General features: G+C 42.8%; 1 protein-coding gene and 1 gene segment (V, D, J or C); both read right to left on the bottom strand.

Annotated features, from left to right (window-relative positions):
• Positions 1–8,111, bottom strand: part of LOC140421381 (Ig heavy chain C region-like) — a 53,348-nt gene extending 45,237 nt beyond the window's left edge. Inside the window, 1 exon segment of the C gene segment in view lies at positions 8,048–8,111. Coding sequence covers positions 8,048–8,090 — 43 coding nt within the window.
• The window catches only part of LOC140421380 (uncharacterized), a 456,825-nt gene that overhangs the window by 327,697 nt on the left and 107,884 nt on the right, over positions 1–21,244 (bottom strand). The window lies entirely within an intron of this gene.

The raw sequence follows: 21,244 nt of genomic DNA, 5'->3' as shown, positions 1-21,244 counted from the left end.
TCAGATAGCAGTGTAGATCCCTGGGCAGCTGCTTTAATACTTTCAGTAACACCGGCTGTGTAAAGTCAGACAGCAGTGTAGATCACTGGGCAGCTGCTTTAATACTTTCAGTAACACCGGCTGTGTACAGTCAGACAGCAGTGTAGATCACTGGACAGCTGCTTTAATACTTTCAGTAACACCGGCTGTGTACAGTCAGACAGCAGTGTAGATCACTGGGCAGCTGCTTTAATACTTTCAGTAACATGGGCTGTGTAAAGTCAGACAGCAGTGTAGATCACTGGGCAGCTGCTTTAATACTTTCAGTAACACCGGCTGTGTACAGTCAGACAGCAGTGTAGATCACTGAGCAGCTGCTTTACTACTTTCAGTAACACCGGCTGTGTACAGTCAGACAGCAGTGTAGATCCCTGGGCAGCTGCTTTAATACTTTCAGTAACACCAGCTGTGTACAGTCAGACAGCAGTGTAGATCACTGGACAGCTGCTTTAATACTTTCAGTAACACCGGCTGTGTACAGTCAGACAGCAGTGTAGATCACTGGGCAGCTGCTTTAATACTTTCAGTAACACCGGCTGTGTAAAGTCAGACAGCAGTGTAGATCACTGGGCAGCTGCTTTAATACTTTCAGTAACACGGGCTATGCACAGTCAGACAGCAGTGTAGATCCCTGGGCAGCTGCTTTAATACTTTCAGTAACACCAGCTGTGTACAGTCAGACAGCAGTGTAGATCACTGAGCAGCTGCTTTAATACTTTCAGTAACACCGGTTGTGTACAGTCAGACAGCAGTGTAGATCACTGAGCAGCTGCTATAATACTTTCAGTAACACCGGCTGTGTACAGTCAGACAGCAGTGTAGATCACTGGGCAGCTGCTTTAATACTTTCAGTAACACCTGCTGTGTACAGTCAGACAGCAGTGTAGATCACTGGGCAGCTGCTTTAATACTTTCAGTAACACCGGCTGTGTAAAGTCAGACAGCAGTGTGGATCACTGGACAGCTGCTTTAATACTTTCAGTAACACCAGCTGTGTACAGTCAGACAGCAGTGTAGATCACTGAGCAGCTGCTTTAATACTTTCAGTAACACCGGCTGTGTACAATCAGACAGCAGTGTAGATCACTGGGCAGCTGCTTTAATACTTTCAGTAACACCGGCTGTGTACAGTCAGACAGCAGTGTAGATCACTGGACAGCTGCTTTAATACTTTCAGTAACATGGGCTGTGTACAGTCAGACAGCAGTGTAGATCACTGGACAGCTGCTTTAATACTTTCAGTAACACCGGCTGTGTACAGTCAGACAGCAGTGCAGATCACTGAGCAGCTGCTTTAATACTTTCAGTAACACCGGCTGTGTACAGTCAGACAGCAGTGTAGATCACTGGGCAGCTGCTTTAATACTTTCAGTAACACTGGCTGTGTACAGTCAGACAGCAGTGTAGATCACTGGACAGCTGCTTTAATACTTTCAGTAACACCGGCTGTGTACAGTCAGACAGCAGTGTAGATCACTGGGCAGCTGCGTTAATACTTTCAGTAACACCGGCTGTGTACAGTCAGACAGCAGTGTAGATCACTGGACAGCTGCTTTAATACTTTCAGTAACACCGGCTGTGTACAGTCAGACAGCAGTGTAGATCACTGGACAGCTGCTTTAATACTTTCAGTAACACCGGCTGTGTACAGTCAGACAGCAGTGTAGATCACTGGGCAGCTGCTTTAATGCCGATATAATTTCATTTTTCACAAAACAATTTAGAACTGGGACAAGGAGCATTCCTGCGACTTAACGGATTTTCATTTTGCAAATGGGATTTTTCTGCCTGCAACATTCTTGTCATATTGTGTCAGAGAGAGTGTGTTGTGTTTATTCATTCTTGTGATGTAGGCGTCTCTGGCTCGGCCAGCATTTATTTCCCATCCCTCATTGACTTTGAGAAGGTGGCGAGCTTCCGTCAACCATTGCAGTCCATGTGGTGTTTCCCCGAGCCAGTTACATGATTTTGAACCAGCGGCAGTGAAGGAACGGTGATATATTTTATAGTCATGATGCTGAATGGCTTGGGATTGAACTTCCAGTTGGTGGTGTTCCCATGTCTCTGCTGTCCTTGTCCAGGTGGCCGCTGTCATGGGTTTGGAAGGCGCTGTCTAGGGAGACATGATGAGCTTCTGCAGCGGATCTTTAAATGGCGGACAGGCTTTGGGGAGTCAGCAGATGAGTTTTTCACCGCAGGATTCCTCACCTTTGATCTGTTCTTCTGGCCTCAACATTTATATGACTCGTCCAGATCACATTCTGGTCCATGTTAATCCCCAAGAGGTTGTTAGTGGGGATTCAATGATGGTAATGCCAGTGAATGTCAAGGGGCGGTGGTTAGATCCGTTCTTACTGGAGGTGGGCATTGCCTTCAATTGGGTGACTTGACTGTTACTTACCACTTGTCAGCCAGAACCGGATAGAGCCTCCATGTTGCTTTATTTACAGGTTTATTTAGTGACTGCACAGTTGCAAATTGTGCTGAGCATGGTGCAATCATCTGCCATCAACCCCTGTTCAGACCTGATGATGGAAAGAAGGCCATTGATGAATAAGCTGAAGATGGTTGGACCTGGGACACTGCCCTGAAGAAGTCTCGCAGTGATGTCCTGGAACTGAGCTGATTGGCCTCCAGCAATGGAATCCATCCACCTTGGTGCTGGTTGTGACTCCAACCAGCGGAGATTCTTCCCCTGATTCCTATCCATTCATTCTTTGGTTGGGTTGCTTGAGGTCACACGTTTCAATGCTGCCTTGATTTGGCGGCACGGCTGCACAGTGGTTAACCCTGTTGCTTCACAGCACCAGGGACCCGGGCTCGATTCCCACTTGGGTCAGTGCCTGTGTGGAGTCTGCACGTTCTCCCAGTGTCTGGGTGGATTTTCTCCGGGGGCTCCGCTTTCCTCCCACAAGTCCTGAAAAACGACCTGTTAGGTGGTTTGGACATTCTGAATTCTCCCTCTGTGTACCCGAACAGGCGCCAGAGTGTGGCGACTAGGGGCCTTTCACAGTAACTGCATTACAGTGTTAATGTAAGCCTACTTGTGACAGTAATAAAGATTATTATTTTTATTATTGATGTTAGTTCAGTTGCTCTCACCTGTATATGTGAATGTGTGTGCGTATCTGAGTGTGTGTGTGTGTGAGGGAGTGTGGGGGTATGTGTCTGAGAGCCTGTGAGTGTGTCTATGCATGTGTCTGCATGCATGTGTGTGAATGCGTGTGTGTTTCTGCAAGAGATGAATCAAGAGAGTGGGAGAGAGAGAGTACACGTGTGAGTGTGGGTGTGAGAGTGTATCTGTGTGTGAGGGAATATCTGCGTGAGAGAATATCTGTGTGTGAGAGCGCGATTGTGTGTATTTATGCGAGCGAGTGGATGTGTGTCTGTGTGAGGAGCAAAATAGTGTGCACAGGAGAGAGACTGTATGCACAAAATTGTGTGTGTGAGAGCATGTGTGTGAAAGAGTGCTTTCACAAGAGAGCATGTGTGAGAGAGCATGTATGTACCAAAGCATGTGAGTGAGACAGCATGTATGTGAGAGAGCATGTGTGCGAGAGATCACGTGTGTGAGAGCATGTGTGTGAGAATGTGTGTGAGAGAGGGTGTAACAGAACATGTGTGAGAGTATGTGTGCGAGAGAGCATGTGCGTGAGAGAATGTGTGCATGGGACAGCATGTGTGCAAAAGAACATGTGTATGAGAGAGCATGTGTGCGTGAGTGCATGAGTGCGAGAGAGCATGTGTGAGAGAGCATGTGTGTCAGAGAGCGTAAGTGCAAGAGAGAATGAGAGAGCGTGTCTGTGAGAGAGCTTGTGAGTGAGAGAGGGTGTGTGTGTGAGAGAGTGAGTGTTTGAGAGAGCATGTATGTGAGGGAGCAAGTGTATGAGAGAGCATGTGAGTGAGAGGGATTGTGTGTCAGGGAGTGTGTCTGCAAGAGAGAATGAGTGTGAGTGAGCAAGTGAGTGAGAGAGTGTGTGCGAGAGAGTGTGAGTATCAGAGCGCATGTGTATGAGAGAGCATGTATGCAAGAGAGGATATATGTGTGAGAGAGCAGGTGTACAAGAGAGCATGTGTGTGCGAGAGGCCATGTGTGCGAGAGGCCGTGTGTGCGAGAGGCCGTGTGCGCGAGAGGCCGTGTGCGCGAGAGGCCGTGTGTGCGAGAGAGCGTGTGTGTGAGAGAGCGTGTGTGTGAGAGAGCGTGTGTGTGAGAGAGCGTGTGTGTGAGAGAGCGTGTGTGTGAGAGAGCGTGCGTGCGAGAGACCATGCATGTCAGAGAGAGTGTGTGAGAGAGAGCGTATGCGTCAGAGTGTGTATGTGTGAGAGAGGGTTTTTGTGTGAGAGAGATGTGTGTGACAGGGCATGTGTGTGCAAGAGATAATGTGTGCGAGAGTGCATGTGTGTGAGAGTGTGTCTGTGAATGATTGTGTATGTGAGTGAGATTGGTAAAACGTGAAAGAGAGAGTGTGTTTGTGAGAGAGTGTGAGAGAGGGAGATTGTCTGTGAAGAGAGAGAGGGATAATGTGCCTGTGTATGTGAGAGAGTGAGTGACAGTCTGTTGGTGTGTGAGGGAGAGTTGGAGAGAGAGAAAGTTGGAGACAGAGAGTATGTAAGAGAATGAATGTGTGAGGCAGTGCGTGTGTGTGACCGAGTGTGTGTGTGAGAGACTGTGTGTTTTTGAAGAGCTATCGTGTATGTGAGAGTCTCTGTGAGAGAGAGTGTCTGTGTGTTTGAGGAATAGTCCGGGTTTCTGGGAGAGAGGGAGTGTGTGAGGGAGAAAGAGTGTGCGGATGAGAGCGTACCTAGTGTGTCAAATTTCACTCTGAAACACAGGGGAACGAATCATTCAAACTGCTTGATTCTAATTGATAAATAGTCAACTTACGACAAAAGAAATTTAATAACCTCTTTGAAATTAAACTCATATTAATTTCAAACTCCCTTCGCCTTTCAGACATTTCTGGGCAAAATATATTTTCACTGAGAATGAACCCATTAAATATAACAGATTGAGGGGAGTTTAATGTCTGTGACAGAGATCCAGTGTTTGATAAGAAATAAACAAACCAGGAAACATTCACATTGGAAACTGATTACCTGATTTGATCCAATGTCTTAATTAAATACAATCAACAAAACAATGGAGGCGGGCCACCTATTCAACCGGAGCAAATAAATGTATTGTTTTCTAAATTATTTTCAGTCCAATTAACCATTCTCCAATAGCTTTGATATCACACACCAGTATGCTACTCAATTGTAGCAGCTAATTTATGTTGAATTAGTTCGTACTAATGTCGCATTGCAAGTTATTGCCAATTGTCAATTAGTTGACCTGTCAGCTGATTTGTACTCTATAATATAAATAATAAAACATGGTTCTCTGTAATTCAAAACCTGCTCCTGCCTGAAATTTGATAAATAATTTGGATTTAATTAAATATTAAACTTCAAATTATCGGATGGAATAATTCAGACATGTGTAATATCTCATCTGTTTGTTAAAGTGGTATTCCCGAATTGATAAACTGTTGTAACTCGAAACTATATATATATATAAAACAATAAAGTCCTTGGTAGTTTGTGATCAATAAAGTGTTTCTGAGATTTAATCATTCAGGCAATTCGAGTAACTTTATTATTGAAAATATTGCTGAAGAAAAGGAGATCCAAATTAATCAGTGCACAACTTAATGAAAACAGTTCAGTCAGATCCTCCACAGCCCTGAAACATGGTGAGAAAATGATCGAGAAATGTTCTTGTTCAATTTACGAGCTTGAGGCTCAGATATAATCTATTCTTCTATTGTATAATTTGTTTTATTTCTATAATGTTATATGGTGTACCGCACAGCTCTGCGAGACACGATGTTATTATTATTGCAAAAGCTAATATTCTCCTTTTGTAATTAAATTAATCTCTTTGAATTTCAAGCTTTTACTTGTCAATCTCCAGCACTGTGCAGTATGAACATTCCTACAATTTAAATAAAATCATAAGAACAATTCCTGCACTGTCAGCGACTTCCGCCTCTGAGAAAACTCTATGATTAGGTTAGAGACAACTACAAATATTGAAGAGATAATATTCTTGCTGCTGCACATAATTAATACAATAACCGGGTAAATAAATTGCCAAACTGCAATATAAAACTCATATTTAAGTAACTGCAAACGAAATCAGAGAAATAAAAAATAATTCAAATATATCTTTTGTAACTGAACAGTGCTGTAGAATCAGTATGTTATTATTAAAACAGTTTCAGAAATAATCACAAAATATTCCCAGCCTAGAAACTTTTCCGGTCATGCTAATGGTGTACAAAGCACAGCAGAATTGTGAAAGGAGATTGATGATTAATGATATTAATATGAAAATATATTTGGATAATATGGTGATAATACCGCATTATAATTGTTTGTCATATTAATTTTACTCACGAATTTGAAAACGGTTTAATTAAATAGTTTCAGACTGCAGTAACGAATTGCGATCTTAATGACGCCATGGTTTAGTTTAATCAGTAATCAGTAGGTAAAATTTAAAAATGTCTATCAAATCTTTAATTCCTTTCTTTATTTTCGAAACCTGACGCGTTTACTCCCCACAATTGTGTTTCAAGGAGATTCAAACGCGCAAACCTTTTTACATTTAACCAGAAAACGTGTAACTGCTCAATGTCACCCAGTTTGAACAATGCAGAGACAACGTAGAAACAGAAAACCGCTTCACAAATTGTACTTATTCAAAGTCACCCAGACACACCATCTCCTCAGCAGCAAAACACCAAAACTCATTGTAAGGACTGAAATCGTTTCATTGAGAAGCAGCTCAATTCTACATTCAACAGAATCAAATGTAACATTTCAAAAACAGCTGAATATCGAATCCAGCAAACCAGTTCGACACCAAATGTATGAATTATCAAACTAAATAGAAATACAGAACAACAGTAACATCATTGTGAGGATGTGGGGTATGTGCAAAATATTTTTGAAACTTTACCACATTTTATTCATGTTGGACCATATTTCAAACGCATTTAAACAGTTGACAGGAGAGATAAAAGCTGCATCCATCAATCCCACCAAGATGGAACATTGAAGAAAAGCCAGACTGTGATTTCAGTAACAAATTATGTTCGGAAAGAGCATTTTAAACTGTGGCTTAGTTTAATCTGCAATCATCACTTTTAAAAAACTCTAAAATCCTAACTGTTTTCCACCCACAATCGTGTGCCAAACAGTTTCAAATACGTATCTTATTTCATTCAATTACAAAACATGGAAACGCTCAATATCACCGAGTTTAAAGAATATAGAAACGCCAGAATCGTTTCACAAATTTTACTAATTCAAAATCACCCAGACACAATCTCCTCAGCAGAAATACATCAAATTACATCACCGAGAGGCTGAAACTCGTCTCATGGAGAACCAGCTCAATTCTTCAAACACTTTCAATAGAATCAAACAGCATTTCAAGAAAATTTATATCTAGAACCCACCAAATTCGCCTTTCAGCAAGTGAATGAACAATTAAAACAAACAGAAATATGGAAGAATATCATCAGCATTGTCAATACGCGGGAAGTGTTCAATAAATTGATACAGATACTTCAGCATATTTTGTGAATATTGGGTAGATTTCTAACACTTGTGCAGGAGGTGGTAAAATCTGCAGCCACCAGATGTCACCGAGATTAAACATTGCAGAAATACCAAACTGTTTAACAGGCGTGAGGTATTTAAAGTAACCCGGCCACAGTATCCTCAGCAAATAAACATCAAATCACAACAACCAGGGACTGAATCCCTCAGCAGAACCTTTTGTCAAGAGGCAGAATAATTCCTTTTTCAGCTGAATCACATAAAGCATTCCAACAAAATCTCAATACAGAATCCAGGAAACCCGCAATTCAGTGAACGAATGCGTAGTTAAAATAGAAAAAATAAATAAAACAAAGACTCAAGTAAAACAGTTCATAAATAATGGAATTGTTCTTACCTGCAGTCACCGTCACCATGGTGCCTTGTCCCCAGTAGCCCATAGCGTCACAGTGTCACATTCCCTGGGCAGCTCCGTACAATAACCGCACCTGCACAAAATAGACAGAAATCCACCATTATTTTGAATATTCACAAACCAGAGACAAGGTAAAATCACGGTAAATTTTCATTAAACTAGAATTGTACTTGTGGAGATCGCTTGCTGTTCAGAAATGACCCTAATGTTTTATATTTCAGAGTAACACATGATCATGTTCTTGAAATCACCAACTAACGAGTGAATAATTGTCACAGATTTCCATGTTAATTATTGTCATTTTGTCAATGCTGGATATGAATAATACTTCACTGTAAATAAAGTTGGATTGTAAAAGCGATCACTGAGCCAGCCTCAGTTAATTAGTGCTGAGGGGCTTTTTGTATTGACAGTAACTGCTGTGATCCAGTTATCACAGTGAGACACAGCGTGTCAAATACTGCGGCAGACTGTTAACTGTAAAATACAGAGATTTAATTTCACTGCGCGTTCAAAAAACTAACTCTGTCTCTTCCAAGAGCGAATCTGAGTTATTTCAGCTTGTCCTGGTCAATATATTTATAAAGAGGATCGGAACACTTTTAAACATTTAGCGTGTCGTTCCACAGAGATAAAGTGGAAGATTGTTCTACCTTTTCACAAACTAATATTGTGTTTTATTTAAGCCTCATTTACGTTGACAATCCTGCTGTGGCCCTGATCACCAATTTGGACAAACTCTTTCACTGAGGTTTTTGTATGAGGATGTCGCTGTGCACAGCACTGTGATCCACTGCTGTAGTCACAGTGACAGACACCCGCACAAAAACTGCACTCACTCCCTGTTCAGCCCTGCCGCTCAATATTCACTTCAAATAGACGATTACTTCTGATCGAATTTACAATTTAGACAGCAGTTCATAAAACGCAATGCAAATAGACTTTCTCCAAGTATCAGAAATAATACAACGATGAGTATATCCAGGCCTGTAATTACTGAAACTGTTAACAGTAAACATCAACAGACAGAAGCTAATACTTTCAGATCGATTGGTTTGTTCGGTTTTACTGTTTAATTTTCTCTGTGTTAGTTATGTAAGAAGCAGCTTGTGTTTTGACTCTGATCACTGACATCAATATTACATTTGAATCAAGTACTGACCTTCAGGTTAAGGTGCAAGTTGCTGAATTCCCCCTTGAGCTGTTCTTGTGCGGGTCCAACCCTGGTTCCTCGCGCTGTGGTATCTTGCACAGTAATAGATGGCGGTGTCTTCTGTCTTCAGGTTCGTCATGGCCAAAGAGAAGATGTTGTTTGAAGTGTCTTTGGACGCAGTGAATCGATCTTTAATTGCTGGAGCGTAGTTGTTGTCTGATGAACTCTTGTACCGAACCAGCCACTCCAGCCCCTGTCCGGGAACCTGGCGGACCCAGTACATGGTGTCGCTGCCAAGACCGAAGCCGCTGGTTTTACAGGTCAGTCTCAGGGAGCCTCCGGGACGCCCGGTCTCTGCCTCGGGCTGAGTCAACACAACATCCGACTGGACACCTGTAAAAATATATCAGAAAGCCCGAGGATTAATGCTGGTGAAATGATTGGTGACTCTGGAACATTCCAGAGAGAGACTAACACTGAGACAGTAACAGTGAGAGACTTAGACAATAAAAACTACTCACGGGATAAGAAAGTCAGCAACACACTGAGAGAAATGGCCCACCTCATCCTTCTGGTCATTTGGGGGAAATGGTTGTGTCAGGAACTCAGTGAACAAACCAGCTCCCGGACTGTTGGATTCGGGTCCCAGTGAGCGGCATTTAAATACCCGGCAGAAGGGGGCGGGTTTCCAGGCGCCGCCTGTTGATTCCCTGGTGGAGGCGGCGACTGGATCCACGTCCCACCTCCCCCCCCACGGCCCCCCCCCCCCCCCTCCTACAGAATGGACCCAGAGATTTACTATGGGTTATTATTAAATAGACATTTATCTGTAGCGGGATATTTGTTTCCCTGAATCGATTCTTTATAATGTCCCCATTGCGAAATTACTTTTGCTCATCTGTTAAGAAAATAACGATTCCATTGCAAATTCAGTCCCTTTATTTCTACTCCAATATATTGAGATGATCTTAAAAAGACTAATTATTTTGTCAGGGAATAGGCTGTGTGTCAGTCTGATTTGCAACACTCCGGGTCCCCATTCCATTTGTAAACATGTATCATTTATCAGAGGAATTGTTGACGATTTATGTCGGAATGCGGGAATGAACAAGGTGATTCCATTTGCAGTGCGGATGGCTATCACTGAGCATTGCGGGTCTGCAGACAAGGCTCCTAACATTACACAATGACTCTCCTTACATTTCTGGAACTGCCCCTGAGCCTCACACAGTCCTGTGAAAATAGGCGGTAAAAGAAACCCGCTTGCAAACATAAAATTGACATTAACATTTGACAGAATGAATCAGAACGGACAGGGCGATCAGCAAAGTTATCCTTCAGCATCCAAATCAATGCCGCTAATTTCACTGAGCACCGGCTGTCTAACATTCGCTATGTTGGGAACACAGGATATCAGGATTTTGCGGAATATTACACAATATCACAAGAATAAATGTTTTATCTTCCACTGAAGCAGGTCATGAACTGGTCATTTCTCCACTCATTGGCAGAAATGAGAGGGACGGTTAAATAATAATGGAAATCAGCACAAATTAAACTGCACAGAACACGGTGCGAATCAGGTATAAGAGACGCCTCCGTTTAAATGAAGTCAACAACTCGGAGAATATTCCAGGAATTCAGGCGGGTTCAAGGCAGTTTTATGATTTTATTTAAGTACCTCGTCTTATTGGGCTTGTGGATTGGGTCCATCAACACCACTCACTCTCACTTCATTAGGTTTTTAACAAACGGACTTCAATAACTACAGTGACCTTTACTCGAAACTAATATAAATTAAATAGCATCTGGTCAGTTTACAATGTTCCGATCGCGTCTAATCTCAGCGTGATCACAGCATTCACTGAATATATTTATTTCGATGGAACACCATTTAAAACGTTTACTTCATGTGCGACTGAAACATTTATTGTTTGAATGGATAAATCCCATTCTGTCCATTCATATTCAGGCTAATCTGCCCCACACAGTATTTGGCAGCAATCCAACCGCTTGCAGCAGGCAGGCTCGAATGTTCAAAGTTGTTTACAGGAAACATCTGGATTTTTTTTCAGAGATCTGTTTCCTCAGTACTGACCGTTTGGCTGCAAGCCAACTTCAAATTCTTAACATTGTCAATGAGGACTATTTATAAACAAATCTACCCAGCAACAGTACTGGAGATCATTTTACGTTTTAAATTGCGAACCTATCTGAACTGTTCCCATCTCAGGAAAGGAGAGTTATCCAGCTTTTCTAGCCTCTCTTAGCAACAACAGCCGGCTGGAGATCTCTCCCACATCTCATAACATTGTGATGATGGATAGAAATACAATTAGACTATCAGACAAGGGCCCATTTGCAACAGATCAACATGTATATTCTGTATTTTTTCCTACATGCTTCCATGGAATGTGGGACTCACCGGCAAGACCACCATGTGTTCCCTGTCCCTAATTGCTGTTGAACTGAGTGGTTTGCTGGGGCAGCTCAGAAGGAACTGAAGAGTCAGACATGTTGCTGTCTGACTGGAGCCACATGTAGGTGAGACCAGGGAGGGATGTCACATTTCCTTCATTGGTGAAGCAGAGGGGATTCCATGGACACAGTTAGTCTATATTCCAGATTTATTAATTGAACTCAAATTCCCCCACCGGCCATGGTAGGATTTGTTCGCAAGTTCCCACAGAATTAGCCTGAGCCTTTGCATTATTGGTTCAATGGCATTAATACTCCCCCATCACCCAACCAAAAGATAAAAGGATTACTGCTTTGATGTAGGGATGGATGTTGGTTGGATGCCTAAATATGTTGATTGAGGAATCAGTGAATGGGGTTGATGGATGGATGGATAGATGGTTCTGAAAGATGCTGTTCTACATTCTCAGTTTTGCGCTTGATGACTTCACAAATTAAAGCTGGTCCTTTATAATTTGCGTCAGAATGATACAATCGGTGGCTCAAGATTTTCTGTGTGAATTCCATCTCCAGACTATTGGGAACAGACCAGCTGGGCGTTACTAGGAGGAAACTGGAGATACTCCTGTGGTGCTGGTGTTCTTCTCTGCTGATGGTGAATCTTCATCTCAATGACAGAAAGCTGGAACATGATTAGGTTGAGGAGGGACGGTAATATTTGGAACATGTGGTCATTTCATGTACAATAAGTCACTCAAGATGTCCTCACCCAAATTAATGAAGACACCAGACTAAAAACATATTAATGTGAAAACAGAAATACTGCGAAACTCAGTGGACAGCTGCAGACTTTGAATTACTTCCCAAAACAGTGTAATAACAAATCGGGATTTAAAGTGCATTAACGTCACATTAGGTACAGACATTTTCATTTCTACCGTCACCACCTGGAAATTCCGCTCCAAATCACTGACTATCCGGACTTGGAAATATCTCGCCGAATCTTCGCTGTCGCTGGTTCAAATGACTAGAACTGGATCAGAAATTGGCTAGCTGAAAGAAGACAGAGGGTGGTGGTTGATGGGAAATGTTCAGAATGGAGTACAGTCACAAGTGGAGTACCACAAGGATCTGTTCTGGGGCCCTTGCTGTTTGTCATTTTCATCAATGACCTAGAGGAAGGCACAGAAGGGTGGGTGAGTAAATTTGCAGACGATACTAAAGTCGGTGGTGTTGTCGATAGTGTGGAAGGATGTAGCAGGTTACAGAGGGATATAGATAAGCTGCAGAGCTGGGCTGAGAGGTGGCAAATGGAGTTTAATGCAGAGAAGTGTGAGGCGATTCACTTTGGAAGGAATAACAGGAATGCGGAATATTTGGCTAATGGTAAAGTTCTTGAAAGTGTGGATGAGCAGAGGGGTCTATGTGTCCATGTACATAGATCCCTGAAAGTTGCCACCCAGGTTGATAGGGTTGTGAAGAAGGCCTATGGAGTGTTGGCCTTTATTGGTAGAGGGATTGAGTTCCGGAGTCGGGAGGTCATGTTGCAGCTGTACAGAACTCTGGTACGGCCGCATTTGGAGTATTGCGTACAGTTCTGGTCACCGCATTATAGGAAGGACGTGGAGGCTTTGGAGCGGGTGCAGAGGAGATTTACCAGGATGTTGCCTGGTATGGAGGGAAAATCTTATGAGGAAAGGCTGATGGACTTGAGGTTGTTTTCGTTGGAGAGAAGAAGGTTAAGAGGAGACTTAATAGAGGCATACAAAATGATCAGGGGGTTGGATAGGGTGGACAGTGAGAGCCTTCTCCCGCGGATGGATATGGCTGGCACGAGGGGACATAACTTTAAACTGAGGGGTAATAGATATAGGACAGAGGCCAGAGGTAGGTTCTTTACGCAAAGAGTACTGAGGCCGTGGAATGCCCTACCTGCTACAGTAGTGAACTCGCCAACATTGAGGACATTTAAAAGTTTATTGGATAAACATATGGATGATAATGGCATAGTGTCGGTTAGATGGCTTTTGTTTCGGTGCAACATCGTGGGCCGAAGGGCCTGTACTGCTCTGTATTGTTCTATGTTCTATGTTCTATGTAGAACTCCCTCCCTAACAGCATCGTCGGTGTGCCTGCACTGGAGTGATGGCAGAGGTTCAAACACGCAGTTCACCGCCCTTTGTGAAGGGTAATTAGCGATGGACAATAAATCATGGCGAGCCTGCGACGGCCACACCGTATAACTTAATTTAAAACTGTTGTAATCTTTGTGAAACGATGGTAGTTGGTGAATCTAATTATTTATGTTCATAAATAAATGAAAAACTGTGAATATAATTTCTATGTTTCTGAACATTTATGGCCTGCTCCTTCTCTGCTGGAAGATATAACCCATCCCACAGGAGATTCATGATGCAAAATCATAACCAATATGTGAAAGCAAAGTGGACAGAGGAAACTGCAGCAACTATTGGCATATCTCACTCATAGCAGCACTGGGACGGCCTTTGCTAGCTTCACACTTTAAACACTTCATCTGGAAGCAAGGTGCGGTATTCATGTCGCAAGATTTACTCTGGACATGACCTGCTCCCTCTGCCACACCCCTTCACCTTACTTTCATCAATCTCAATAAACTTTCGACACCGTCAGCGGAGCAGGGACTATACGATTTGGAGACATTTGGCTGTCTGCTAAAGCTCCACTGTTTCATTCACTCTTTCCCTGGCAAAACACTGTACAGATTGATGATTCCACTTCCGACAGATTCTAAGTGAATAATTGAATGAAAGAGGACCGTGTCCCACACCCAACTTTATTGGACAGCATCCTGCTGATCTTCGTCTTCCCTGAAGATATGGATGAAGTCCACTTGCACACTAGGCCAGGCTGCAACCTCTACAACCTTCCAGTCATCAAAACGGAGACATAATCACAATACATCCTCAACAGAGAACTCCTCTACGCGGAATTATCCAAACAAAACTTCATCTACAGAAACTATGTCTCCGGTGACTGTAACTTGTTCTTCCTTACCAATGAGTAGTATGAGGAAAACCGTGGTCGTGGGACAAGGTGTTGCACTTTCGCCAATGGTCACACAAAATAAGAGCAGGCGAGCAATTTCTGCTGCCGAATTTCCGCGCTGAGAGGCTGCCTTGAAGTAGAATGTAATGCTGACATGGGGAAAGCAGATCCGACCTTTGTTTTACTCATTGAATGTACATGGAATAACATCAAGCTGACCCTTTGGAACAAGCTGATGGTTTATAAGGCCCGAGCTCTCAGAACCTTGTTGTATGGATGTGAAACAAAGACTTACAGCTGTCAAGAAAAATAGCTCAGCCAATTTAATCTTTGTTGTCCGCAATGCATTATGGATATTTACTGGCGGGACAAAATCAGAAATGCGGCAGTTCTCTCAAAGACAGAGCTTCCAAGTCTCTCCAAGACAATTAAAAATAGGTGGTTTGCACATTTCCAGTATGGTCCCTAAATGTGACATGGTCACACGACCAAGGAATTTCCACTTTGCGAAGTAGCCGGAGCCACGCACCCAGTGGGAAGCCCGATATTCCGCTTCAAGGATTCTTCCAAGTGTGACATAATGTCCCTAAACCTAAACATTGATCATCACACTTGGGAGTCACCAGCTGCAAACTGAAAATAATGGCGACATCTCCGGCGGGCTGGTGTGAACCACCAGGACCAGTGGATTTAGCAGCTTTGAAATAGACACAAACCGAGAAAATGACAACCCAGAAGACAATTGGGAGCTTCAGGTGCTACACTTGTGGAAATATTTGCTGTGTATCTATTGGAAATAGAAGGATGCCGTGGCCGTTGTGAAATTTAGTTGTACGCAACATGTGTTTCACACACACACACACACACTCACACACAGTCTCTCACACATGCATTCTCTCTGCCTTACACGCACACCCACATTTCACCTTTAAAATTAAAATCCCATGTTAACTTCCTGGGAAGCTTCGGAGACAATGGCCCCAACCATTTTCCAGGTGGTATAATGAATCAATAAACTCTCCCCAACACTATGTTTGTCAGATGAATGTTACATTTCTCATAGACTCCATCCAGCGCCCAGGTAAACATTTCTCTGTTTAACAAAGATGAACAAAAATGCATGACCAGGAATTGAGCCGCTTTGCTCTGGTGCTGATCTCAATGTGGGAGAATCAGTCAGCGACACCTGCAATTAGTTACAATTTAAATGTTGGCACCTCCCGCAGAAGGCGATGCGATATTACATTTGTGGAAATGGATTTTGGATACATCAACATCATTGATTATACCTGACAGCGACATTTTCACAGTAACTGCAATTGCAACTTTTGGCCAGCAGATGGAATTTAAATCGAGATGCCTTGCATTACATGAAGCAGACATTGCCTCAATAATTACTGCTGTCTCTGCTAATTTTAAATTGGACTTCATCTGTATTTTTGTCAGACTAGACTCTGTCTTTGTTTATAATACACAACAGTCTGTTTAAATTAATACTGCACCAGTAAATGTCAATGTTTATATCACACAATCACTGTGATCCTATTTTCAATATACAGGATCTATCTCTGCAGTTTTGCCACATCCAGTCCTGAATATGAATGAATAAATAAACAAAAAGCCGGCAGAGGAGCCTCAATAAAATCCCCCTCTTCAATGATGGGGGACTCCAGCAGGTCAGAGCAAAAAACAAGACTGAAAGTTTCTGCCAGAGGTGCCGAGAGGATGATCCATCTCGGCCTCCTCCGGTGGTCTGCATCATCATGGGTGTCAGTCTTCAGGAAATTTGATTCACTCCACACGATATCAAGAAATGGCATACGGCGCTGCAAATGCATTATCCCTGGCAACATTCCAGCAGCAATATTGAAGGTTTGTGCTCCAGAACTGGCTGCGCCCCAGACAAGTTCCTCCAGTACAGGTACAGCACTGGCATGTACCCAACAAGGTGTAACATTGCCAAACATGACCCGTCCACAAAAGGCATGAAAAATCCAACCCGGCTAATTATTTCCCTATCAGTCCGCATTCGATCATCAGCAACTTTATGAGAAGTGTCAAGGATCACCCTGTCACATATAGTGTCCACAGCATAATGTCCCCGGCCCTAGCTTCTCAATTCATCATAAGGTCAGAAGTGGGATGTTCGCTGATGATTACGAAATGTTCTGCACCATATTCGACTCCTCTAATACTGAAGCAGTCTGTCTTCATATACAGCAAGACTTGGACAACATTCAGGCTTGGGCTGACAAGTGTCAGGCAATGACCATCCCAAAAAGAGAGATTCTAACCATCTCCCCTGGATTTTAAATGACACTACCGTGATTGAATCCCCCACTATCAACATCCTCTGGATTTTCATTGATTAATAACTGAATTGGTAGACTCTTTTAAATAATATGGCTACAAGAGCAGCTCAGTGGCTGGAAATTCTGCGGTGAGTATCTCACCTCCTGACTTCCTAACCCAGATCCATCATCGTAAGGCAGAAGTCGGGAGTTTAAATGAATGTTCTCCATTTGTCTCACATGTGCCCTTCAAGCAACACAAGAGAATTGCGACGCCACCCAGGACAAAGCAGCCGTCTCGACAACACCCCATCGACCAGCTTAAACATTCACTCCTTGAATCACGGGTGTACAATTCTAGCAGCGTGAACGATATTCAAGAATCTACTGCAGCAACTGCCTCCTTCTATAGCACCTTCCAAACCCACAAACTCAGCCATCTAAAAGGACCAGGCCCGACCGATGCATTGCAACAGTAGGCCTTGCAAGTTCCCCGCCAAGCCACACATCATCTTGATGGGAACTATGTTTCTGTTCCTTCACTGTCACTGGTCAAAATCCTGGAATCCCTTCCGATCAGCACTTGCTCAGGATGGGATGCAATGGTTCAATAAGAGGTTTAAATACCACATTCTCAAGGGCAATTAGGAATTGGCATCAAATGTTGACGTTACTGGTGACGCCAAGATCCTATTAAATCATTTTAAACATATCTCTCAGCTTACATTCGCCCAGCCCCCACCTCGGTTTAAAGTACACTCGGCCGTGTCTCTATCACATTGCAACAGGCTCTCTCTCAGTTTTCCTGCATTCGGCTGAATATCAGTTGTTAATATACCAGCCCACATCCTGTTTATATTACAAATCATTAATTATGACGCACTGATCCATGTCTAGGTTAATCTGGTAAGAAATGCGTCACAATCGTTATTGCATCAGAACGTTTATCTGTGCATCGTAAACTGGAACAACATTCTGTTTGCATCACATGTGGTTCTGTCTCAATTATTACTCTACTAGATAGTTAGATTCTAATAAAGTAAATCCTGCTTTAGTTAATGCTGCACCTGCCCATGTCCCTGTTTATATAACACTAGGCCCTGCCTGTTATTCTTGTATTGTACAATATCCTTCTTATTGCTGCATTGTTTGTGTCTCAATTTGTATCAGTCGACACTCCGCTAGACCAGAACTCAGTTTAGATTGCACTAGACCCAGTCTCTGCTTATGGTGCCGGCGGCACGGTGGCACAGAGGTTAGCACTGCTGCCTCATAGCTCCAGGGTTCAATTCTTGACTATCATGCCGAGATTGCACTTTCTCCCTGTGTCTGAGTGGCTTTCCTCCGGGTGCTCCGGTTTCCTCCCATAGTCCAAAGATTCGGCGGTTAAGTTTATTGGCCATTCTAAATTGCGCAGGTCATGGTGCAAGGGTGGGGGATGGGGGAGGGTGATCTTTCGTAGGTAGGTGCAGATGCTATGAGCCGAGTGACCTTCTGCCCTATAGGGATTCTATATTTGATCCTGAATCTGCCTATTTTTTCCGAGACCTGCTCACTTTTATTAATGCACCAGATGATACCTCTGTTTTTAACTGTGGGCGCATTATTCCACATGTCTTTGAGATGGAAATATAATATATTAAATACATATTTTGGACAAGAAATCAGTATATGGCAACAGCCTGAAACGGGATGTATAGTGCCTACAGTGTGTGCGATGCAACATTTGATATTAATTTTCAGTGCAGTTAGCGGAATTAGATTGCAGTTGGCATTTCTTCTTTGCCAATGCCCAATACCAATTTCTGCCCCAGAGAGCTGTATGTGTAGGAGGATGCAGAGTGTTGTGTTCTCATGTGCTTGCTGCCCTTGTGATTCTCGGAGGTCTCGGGAATGGAAGGTGCTGTTGAAGAATTCTTGGCGAGTTGTTGCAGTGCATCCCGTCGATGTTACACACTGCAGCTATTGTGTGGCCGTTGTGAAGAGAATGAATGTTGCTGTAACATTAAGTACTCAGTTATTTATCTAATGGTCCTTTGCTTATGTTGCACAATTACAACTGGTCCATTCCCTTAGTTTATTGCACTAGGCCCAGGCAATAGAAGTTAAGTTGCACAATTTCAAATGGGTGCAAGAAGATCAGGGAGATCTGCGGTTGTATGTCCACAAAGCTAGGGTGCTGACAAGACAGATGGCGACGTTTATCTGGGCATAGATCAGCATTGCTCGCTGAAGAATTTTACATTATTACTGTTACCTCAGTTTTTATTTATCTTCACAATTTCCACCCCAGCCACTTTCGACATTATTGTGCATGGTGTACCGCAGCAAATACTGAGGCCGGGTCCAATGTAATATGAACAGAGATATGGGCCAATGCAGAACTGAGGCTGTGTCTAATTCAATACAGAGACAGGTTTAAATTAATAGAAACAGAGTCAGGTTCTAGGTTAATGTAAACAGAGACAAACAGGTTCCATGTGTCCATAAGATATAGGAGCAGAATTAGGCCATTCAACCCATCGAGACTGCTCCGCCATTAAATCCTGGCCGATATGTTCCGAATCCCCATTCTCCTGCCTTCTTCCAATAACCCCTGAACTCCTTATTGATTAAGGCATGTCCTCTAATTGGTGGCCTAGTTTAATATGAACAATCAGAAACAGATCCTTACTGAATATAAACTGACACAGGTACGAGGTAGTATAACATAAACAGAGGTGGGTTCACGGCCTGGTACAATACAGAGGCTGCGCCTACTGTCCCTTCAAACACTCGCACGACAGTTGCATCATTGGTTGGAGGCAAGATGTCGCCAGGACTTCTTCAATCAACTGTCCCCATCAAACATTCCCAGAGCAGCTGCAGATTGCATGAGGGGCTGGTTTAGCACAGTGGGCTAAATAGCTGGGTTGCAATGCAGACCAATGCCAGCAGCGCGGGTTCGATTACCACACCGGCCTCTCTGAACAGGCGGTGGAATGTGGCGACTTGAGGCTTTTCACAGTAACTTAATTGAAGCCTACTTGTGACAATAAGCGATTATTATTATATGGAATGAAATTATTATATGGAATAACTCGCTTAGACACATTAAAGGCCTGGAAATCAAGGGTTCTATGCCAGGTAAAAGCTCTTCTGCACTCTTCCTTCCGAGATCCCCAAGACAGGTTGACAGTGAGGTTAGTTACTGCGTAAAGAAACCTCTGCATTTTTCCATCAAACTCACCCAGTTCAGGTCCAGCAGAGTTCAGATACGGAGTAAATCTCCCTGTGCACATTCATAACAAACACTCACAGGGCAGTTTCAGTGCTGGTTACATGCAAGTACAGCTTGCTCCACCCTGGGCAAACAAATGCTCCAAGGTCACGGCAGCTTGTTGAAGTACAAGGAAAGATTCTCCGGCCCTGCCACATCAAATCCTCGCCACCAGGTGCAGCCCAGATCAGATATAGAGTAAAATTGTCCTACAGTTCTCATTAAACACTCCAAGATCATTGAATGCTCCAACCACATTTTAGAGTTAAACTCCCTCTACGTATTCCAATTCATTGGATTCAATCCATTTAGTTGGAAACCAATGGGGTGCGATTGGGCTGAGAGAATATATTGGCCAAATGTTGACTTCATGTTGTCGATTAAGCACAATGACCCATCGTGGAGAGTTATGAGAAAGGCACAGAGAGAGATAGGATACAAGAAAACTCTACGAACACATTTTGCAGGTCCTTATATTTAGAGATTAGAGGGAATCTTTCCTAATTCTGAACATGGATATCATCATGAAATTTTTCTCATATAACTGGTGAATAAAAAATGTCGAAAAACAAGCATTACTGGAATCCGTTGATCTATTTGCATCCTTGCCTCTATTTCAGTGTTGTGTTGGTGGGGAAATATTTGTTTTGTTTTTCTCAGTCCACAATCTAAACTGGGACTTCTATTTCTGTGTTTATTTACCTAAACACCTCACTGGCCACAATTAAGTGTGCATTTCAGCAAAACGAGATAAACATATTCACGTATTGATTAGTTTCAACTCCAAATAGTGGTTTATTTTAAGAATATTGACAGTTGGTTAAAATGAATAGAAACTTCCATTAGAACAGATGTTACTTAATTGAAAGAAAAATAGATTTAAATTAAGTATTCATTCTGAAAGTTATGAAGCCTCAATTAATAAAGCATATCTAACCAGCTACTTTTCCACTGAATGTTACTTTGATTGAAATAGTAACCAGTTTAAAGTATTTAAATTAAAACGTAAGGCAGAGGAGTGATCTATTGTC

This window comes from Scyliorhinus torazame, chromosome 5 (genome assembly GCF_047496885.1).
Source record: "Scyliorhinus torazame isolate Kashiwa2021f chromosome 5, sScyTor2.1, whole genome shotgun sequence".
Classification (NCBI taxonomy): domain Eukaryota; kingdom Metazoa; phylum Chordata; class Chondrichthyes; order Carcharhiniformes; family Scyliorhinidae; genus Scyliorhinus; species Scyliorhinus torazame.
The sequence above is the reverse complement of the archived record's forward strand: the minus strand, read 5'-3'. Positions and strand labels throughout refer to the sequence as shown.